Genomic DNA, 8,046 nt, shown 5'->3' on the forward strand with positions numbered 1-8,046 from the left:
CTTGTCAGTTATATCTATTGACGAGCTTGTGGGTTCTCTTCAAGCTCACGAGCAAAGAATGAATCTTAATGAAGGTTCTAGCAAATTGGAGCAAGCTTTGCAAAGCAAATTATCCCTTGATGTAAATCAAGCCAGTAGCAGTAGCTATGGACGTGGCAGAGGAAATCATGGTGGATATAGAGGAGGTTTCAACACCCGAGGTGGATTCAACACTCGAGGCGGTCGTGGCATACGCGGTGGATATAGTCAAACAAATAGAAGATTTCAGACTGATGCTGTAGCATATGGACGTGATCAAGGAGGATATAATAATCGTGGTCGAGGTCGTGGTTTCGTGACCCGAGGAGGAGGAAGATTTCAACAAAGAGGTAATAAATCTCACTTGCAGTGTTATAATTGCAACAGATATGGTCATCTTAGCTATGAGTGTAGAGATGCTGCTAGAGTTGCGGAGAGAAGTCATTATACAACAACTGAAGAGAAAGATGATGAACCGACCATGTTGTTTACTTACAAAGGCGAGAAAGATAGTGGGAAAGATGTTTGGTACCTTGATACCGGAGCTAGTAATCACATGTGTGGCAAAAAGGAGTTATTCACAGAATTGAATGAGGAAGTCCAAGGAGAAGTTACGTTTGGCGATCTATCAAAGATTCCAGTTAAAGGCAAAGGTAAGATTATGATATTCACAAAGAATGGAGATAAAAAATATATTTCAAATGTCTATTATATACCATCTTTGAAAAGCAATCTCCTCAGTCTTGGTCAGCTTTTAGAAAAAGGATATGATATTCATTTGAAGAATAATTCTCTCATTATGAGAAATCAGAAAGGAGAATTGATTGCAAAAGTTGATATGACAAGAAATCGTCTATTCAAACTAAACATCCAGACAAGTGCAATAAAGTGCATGAAGACTATCATAGAAGATAGTTCGTGGTTATGGCATCTTATATTTGGTCATCTTGGATTCACTGGCCTGAAGCTGCTATCAAAAGCAAAGATGGTAAATGGATTACCAATGATAAATCAACCTGATCAGCTGTGTGAAGCATGCATGAGAGGAAAGCAACATAGACAAAGCTTTGAAGTTGGCAAATCATGGAGAGCAAAAAGACCACTGCAGCTAGTTCACTCAGATATAGCTGGTCCATTTGATATTTCATCTCTTGGAGGAAACAAGTATTATATTACTTTCATTGATGATTTCAGTAGAAAAGCTTGGGTATATATTCTTAAAGAAAAATCTGAAGCTCTTGAAAAATTCAAAGAATTCAAAGCAATGACAGAAAAGCAAAGTGGTCAGTATCTGAAGACACTCAGAACAGATAGAGGGGGTGAATACACTTCCAAATTATTTGAAGACTTTTGTAGGCAACATGGAATAATTCATCAATTGACAGCAGCCTACACACCACAACAGAATGGTATAGCAGAAAGAAAGAATCGTACAATTCTTGATATGACAAGGAGCATGCTCAAAGAAAAGCATCTACCAAAAACACTATGGGCTGAAGCTGTCCAATGTGCTGCCTATCTATTGAATCGATGTCCAACAAAGAGTGTCAAGTTCAAAACACCAAATGAAGCATGGAGTGGTAGAAAGCCAGAGCTAAGCTATCTAAGAATTTTTGGTTGCATTGCATATGCCCATATTCCAGATCAGAAGATAAAGAAGTTAGATGATAAAGGAGAAAAATGTATCTTTACTGGCTACTAGCATAGGAGTAAAGCTTATAGATTATACAATCCCTTGACAAAAAGGGTAATCATCTCAAGAGATGTGGAGTTTGACAAAACAGATTACTGGAAATGGAATGATGAAGAAAAAAGAGTAGAAGGCTTATTCTTTAAAGATGATGATAACACAACAGAGCAAACAGTTGAAGCAGGCAATGATCAGACACCTCCACCAAGTCCTAACCCAACAACTCATGCATCTACACCCTCAACCTCAGGAAGCAATAGCAGTAGCAGTAGCAACAATTCAGGGGGAGCAGCAGCAAAGATGAGAAGCTTAAGTGATATCTATGATGCTACAGATCCGGTACAAACTACCCTTGATTATTCATTATTTTGTTTAATAGCTGAATGTGATCCAGTGACATATGAGGAAGCTGTAGAAGATGAAAAGTGGAAGAAAGCCATGAATGATGAAATTGCTGCAATCAAAAGAAATGACACGTGGGAGCTCACAACTATGCCTGAGAAACATAAGCCCATCGGAGTAAAGTGGGTGTACAAGACAAAGACTAATCAAGAGAGAAAAGTGGATAAATACAAGGCAAGATTGGTAGCTAAAGGCTGCAAGCAGAAATATGGAATAGATTATGATGAGGTGTTTGCACCAGTTGCAAGGATTGACACTATCAGACTTCTTACAGCAGTTGCAGCACAAAAGCAATGGGAGATATACCAGATGGATGTGAAATCAGCCTTCCTCAATGGTTACCTGGAAGAAGAAGTCTATATTGAGCAACCACCAGGTTATGTTAAAAAAGGAGAAGAAAATAAAGTCTATCGGTTGAAGAAGGCACTATATGGATTGAAGCAAGCTCCAAGAGCTTGGAACACGAGGATAGATGAATACTTTCATAAGGATGGATTTGTGAAGAGTCCGTACGAACATGCTTTGTACACGAAGAAGAATGAAGATGGGGATATGATGATCGTATGTCTTTATGTGGATGATATAATCTTTACAGGGAATAATCCAGGTATGTTTGTTGAATTTAAGAAAGCTATGACTAAAGAATTTGAAATGACAGATATTGGAGAAATGTCTTATTTTCTTGGAGTTGAAGTAAAACAAACAGAAGAGGGAATTTATATGTTACAAAAGAAGTATGCAGAAGAAATACTGAGTAGGTTCAGAATGAAAGATTGCAAGCCTATTTCAACACCAATAGAAGCAGGAACAAAGTTGAAAGCTGAGTCAGATAGAGAACCAGTAAACCCAACACTATTCAAAAGCCTGGTCGGAAGCTTGAGGTATTTGACTTTCACTCGACCAGATATCATGTTTGCAGTTGGTCTAATTAGCAGATATATGGAGAATCCAAAGCAGGATCATTTCAGTGCAGCAAAGAGAATTTTAAGATATATCAAAGGAACCATCAGTCATGGATTATTCTATACACATTCCCAAGATTCAAGGTTAATTGGCTATGCAGATAGTGATTATAGTGGAGATGTAGATGATCGAAAAAGCACTTCAGGATATGCTTTTCATATTGGCTCAACAATATTTTCATGGTCATCAAAGAAACAACAGACAGTTGCTCTATCATCATGCGAAGCTGAATACATAGCCGCAGCAGCGTGCACGTGTCAAGCGATTTGGTTAGAGAATATTTTGAATGAATTTCATTATGAGCAAGAAGGTCCAATTACAAAATACGTAGATAACAAGTCTGCTATATCACTTGCAAAGAATCCAGTCTCCCATAGCCGAAGCAAGCATATTGACACGAAATATCATTTTATTCGGGAGCAAGTTAAAAACAAAGTTGTGGAATTAGTCTATTGCAGAACTGAAGAACAATTGGCAGATATTTTTACAAAGCCATTGAAGACGGATGTATTCAATAAGTTCAAACATATGATTGGTATGCAAAATCGAATTTGAAGGGGAGTGTTAGAATACAAATTCAATCTTGCCACTAATTTCTTCCACCGCTTGCTAGAAGAATCAAGAGCTGTATCTCAACTTACACCTAGCATTCATTTCCACGTGTATTGTTTGTTGGAATGATTTCTGTCAAAGCGGTTAGGAACTTGTGACGGTAAAAGGAAGACAAAATCAAATTGAAGTGGATAGCAAAAGTTGGCAACTGTGCTGGCCATCAAAAACGGCAAAACAAATGACTATAAATAGAGATACATGTTAAGCTATTAGTATGAGTGTTGTATAAAAAATAGAGAAAAAAGAGAGAGTGCCGAAGCACTAAATTATAAGAAAAGTATTAGAGAGAGACGAAAGTTCAGAGAGTTTTTTTGTACTCCAGCAAATTTTTTCAATACACTTCAAAGTTGTGTTTCATTTTCTGTGTTCATCTTCATATATTTTCTTTATTTTCTCTAAATTTCCAACAGAAACAATATGGATCATACAAAGCACAAGTGATTTCATATGTTTCATCAGCGACACTCCCTTTACTTGGAGTTCAATAAGCAACCCATTACTACTCTTTCAACATGTGAATCCGAGTATGTAAGACAGTAAGTGGAAACTCTCTTGTATTTGTCATGCAATTTGGTTAAAAAGGTTATTCAAGATGCTGCATATGTTTAAAGATGATGTTACTACTATTTTTACGGACAACAAATATACCATTGCAGTGGGGAAAGAATCTTACTTTTCATGATCAAAGGAAATAGACAGCTAAAAAGTTTTATTTCGTAAGGGAGTGTATTGAAAATAAAGAATTTGAGTCCACTTATGGGAGAAGCAATGACCAAGCAGTCGATGCTTTCACCATGGGTTTGAAGTATGAAGATTTTGTGAAGACGCGGCATGGGTTTCAAGTTTAAGAGAGTTTTGGAAATTTCATAAATTTGATATACTCACTTAATTATTATTCATGTATTGTCATGTTCATATATATATTTGAAGGTTCTAATTATTTACTTGTACATGTACTTAGTTAATGAATGCGTTTAATATTTATGCTAAGCTCATTGTTATTTTCTAAAGAGATATTATGTTTACTAATATGTGGTGTTGAATTTGAGTTTGTTATATGTATCCCAAGAAAAAGGATTATTGGGTATGATTCATATTTCACCTTATAAATTGAGTGTTGTGATGGGTGGAGTGATGAGAATATAGTAAATATTGTTGAACATAGCCCATATTGGATGAATCAAGGTAAATTTCGTGTCTTTGTTTTCTTCCCTTCTCTCTTTACTATATTGCGATCGCGTGTGTGTTTGTGTTCACTGCCAACAAGGATAAGAGCAAGTTCAATTTTGAGTCAAGAATGTAGTGCATACCCAAGTTGCCATATTTAAACGGGAAATATTCATGCAATAGAAAATTCATAAATTCATTTTTAACGAACTTCATATTCTAATTTTGTGGTAATAACTTCATTTTTAACGATTACCATCAGATTCCATCTGATAAACAAGAGAAAACTAGCTCATATATAAGGGGTAATCTATATATGCACAGATATTTGCAAACATTACCAATATCTAAGACACCGGAATATATTATTAACAAATGTAAGAGTCTATTTAATGTTTCCTAATTCCTACTACAAAACAGTCATAACAGCACAAATCATTGTTTGGGTACTCACGATAAGGGCTAAAGAAGGATGCCACAGGAAGCAGATTAGTTCTACTAACTTAAGTAGTTTCTTCTTCTTAGTTATACTTAATTGCTAACACAATTGGCAACCATTCTGTGTCTGTGCTCTTCACTTGAGATGAAAAGCAAGCAATATGAAAAAATTTCTTCTTCCTTCACATTCAAGGTTTCAAGCAAATTAGTGAATCATCTAAAACTATAAGAGAGATAAAAGTATCACTATATATACATACACAAAAAGTTATATATGATTTTGAATTGCGGACTGCATCATCTTGAAGTTTACGACCGCAATATTGCTGTTGATGTGGGTTCTGCAGCTACAATTGTTGTCCATTGCAAGTGCCGTTTAGGTGTAAAAGGCAGTGGCATAAGCCTCGAACAAATTAATGTTGTCACCTTTTCGTTCGGTGAGACTACATTAATGATTTTATATTTTTTTAATATGCCCCTATACAAGAGCCCATCAAACTTGAAAGGGGATGATGCATTAGGTTCATCCTATTTGTGCTAAGAAACTTTACAATATTTAATATTTTTATTAATAGTATGGGGGCGGTAAAACTCGAACTCATGACCACTTAATCACGTCAGTTCTGATATGTAACGAGCCAATTCAATCCAAAAGATTAAGTTGTTAGGTGAAACTAGCTATATGAATAATTTTATACTTTTCTAACAATAACCAGAGATATAATCATTGTTAAAGTGGTAATTTCATATGGAGATGGTACTAGTAAGTAAGCAAAGATCGGAAATCAAATTGAAATATATGTCCTAACACCAATAGTTGAATATATATGCTTGTTTATTTTATTAATACCTTATTGTGTGTGGCAAAATGTCCTCTAACATCTAAGTATAAAATTAAAAATCAAATATATAGAAAAACAATTCATAAGCTAAACATACACTCAATATCACAGATAACTCTTCTAGCAATATACTCGGTATCAAAACTCAGTGGCATTCAAGTAAAAATGATGGGTGAAAATTGAAACCTTGATTAATTATCCAAGAAATCTCAAATACATACACATGATAGATAAAAGATATCTCCTGGCAAATTAGGTCCATAATTTTTTACATTCAATTACAGTCACAAATGAGGGAGAAGCTTGCAATGCAACAATTAATGCACAACTGTGAATTTCGGAAAGCAAAGACACAACAAATAAAATTTTTGATCTCCTCAATTTTCCTTTCTTCTTCCCTCTTTTTCCAGAAACAAAAAGCCAAAGTCTTAAATCAAAGAGAGAGAGGGGGCAATAGCCAAAGTAAAATTGCAAGCAAACTCATCCAAACAAATTCTAGTTAACCAGTTAGAAAGGTCTAACATGTTACATGTTAATTTCCAGTCATTGGCCAGATTGTGAGAACCTAGCTAGCTCCAACCACAAATTTAATCTGAAGATCTAAGTGTTGGAATAACATTGGAAACTTTCCTTTTCAGCTCAGATAAATCTACACTGTTGGAATTGCTAACCTGGGAATCAAGTTCAATAGGGAAAATATATAATTCTAGAGTAAATTTTAATTTAATATATATATATATATATATATATATATATATATATATATATATAAAAGAAATTAAACACTGAACTTCTTACCTCGCACTGGACACTTTGGAACAATTTTCCATTAACATCGGTTGAAAGGCAACTAACAACTTCAAGTCCTTCATCAAGCAGTAATTGAAGTAACTTTGAAAGTTTGAGACTTTCCTCTCTGAAACCACTGGTGATTTCGATTCCCACAATACCATTATTCTCATGGAGAGTGAAGTTGCAAGATGTGTGCTTGCTCTCTTGGTTTTCCATCTTGGAATTGGAGAGTTTCTTCAGTTCATCTCTCTTGGCACCAAGTTCTTTGATATTATTCTGCATGTGTTTTATGTAATTCACTGCCTCGTTCATGTGATCAGACATTGAACGCTTTCCCTGAAAACCCATCAGGAAATAAAACACCCAGAAAATTTCAAACACAGCAAAAAAACCAGGAAGAAAAAAAAAACCGGGAACAAAGATTCATCAAACACAGGAAAACATATCCCTATTAGAAACTCATGGAGTAGCCTGATTTCAAGGGTATACACTAATTAAGATAAATTAATAAGTGGATTCAGAAAAAGAAATTTAAAAAGAAAGAACAATCAAACATGAAATTTTCACCTTGATGAACTCAAGAGGGAGAAGGGATCTGAGAGAGGCATAAAAGGTTGCCATTTCTTGCCTCCTTTGCCTCTCAATCTCTCTATGAACAATCTTCTTCTTCTTCTGTTCATTAGAAGCACCATGATTCTTATCACCCCCATAAGATAGTTTCTTTCTAGTGCTGAGTTTTTTATCACAATCGTTTACATCCAGAGAAGCATAATCATCCAGAATCAAATCTTGGGAGATTTCGTGTTGCTCGTGGTGGGGGCTATTGGAAAACTGGATAACCAGCTCATTGCCTCGTTGTAAAGGAAACATGGTTTGCTCCAAATTAACCTCACTTTCGGATATGGATGCTAAAGAAGAAGATACATTTCATTTGGGTAAGTAAGCTATTTCTAACTAGCTTTCATGAGATTGAGGATCTCACTTGCCAAAGATTCTTCTATATATCTTCACAGGGAAAGTCATAGTACGTTAGAAGTGACCTCATTGGCAATATTTTTTTATATTATAATTATTTGATGTCGCTGTTCATAAATGCAACTGCAACCCCTCCCATTCGTGTTC

General features: G+C 35.3%; 1 protein-coding gene across 1 annotated transcript; it reads right to left on the reverse strand.

Moving 5' to 3' along the window:
* Positions 1 to 6,719: 6,719 nt before the first annotated feature.
* Positions 6,720 to 7,794, reverse strand: LOC133303144 (transcription factor bHLH118-like). Its single transcript, XM_061503022.1, has 3 exons — positions 7,492 to 7,794; positions 6,931 to 7,260; positions 6,720 to 6,803 (listed from the first exon to the last, which is right to left on the reverse strand). Exons 1-3 carry the CDS (start codon positions 7,792 to 7,794, stop codon positions 6,720 to 6,722), a joined length of 717 nt encoding a protein of 238 aa, XP_061359006.1.
* Between the last annotated feature and the right edge of the window lie 252 nt (positions 7,795 to 8,046).

The sequence above is a fragment of the Gastrolobium bilobum genome, unplaced genomic scaffold (assembly GCF_033153095.1).
Source record: "Gastrolobium bilobum isolate Gb01-03AN ecotype WA unplaced genomic scaffold, APGP_CSIRO_Gbil_v1 utg10336, whole genome shotgun sequence".
Taxonomy (NCBI): domain Eukaryota; kingdom Viridiplantae; phylum Streptophyta; class Magnoliopsida; order Fabales; family Fabaceae; genus Gastrolobium; species Gastrolobium bilobum.

What these genes read in the sequence shown, in the direction of transcription:
- LOC133303144 (XM_061503022.1), bottom strand. Translation starts at nt 7,794, where the DNA reads ATGTTTCCTTTACAACGAGGCAATGAGCTGGTTATCCAGTTTTCCAAT. An exon ending in TCCCTCTTGAGTTCATCAAG is followed by an intron (nt 7,261 to 7,491) that starts GTGAAAATTTCA and finishes ATGGGTTTTCAG; the next exon opens with GGAAAGCGTTCAATGTCTGA. An exon ending in TCCAAAGTGTCCAGTGCGAG is followed by an intron (nt 6,804 to 6,930) that starts GTAAGAAGTTCA and finishes CTTGATTCCCAG; the next exon opens with GTTAGCAATTCCAACAGTGT.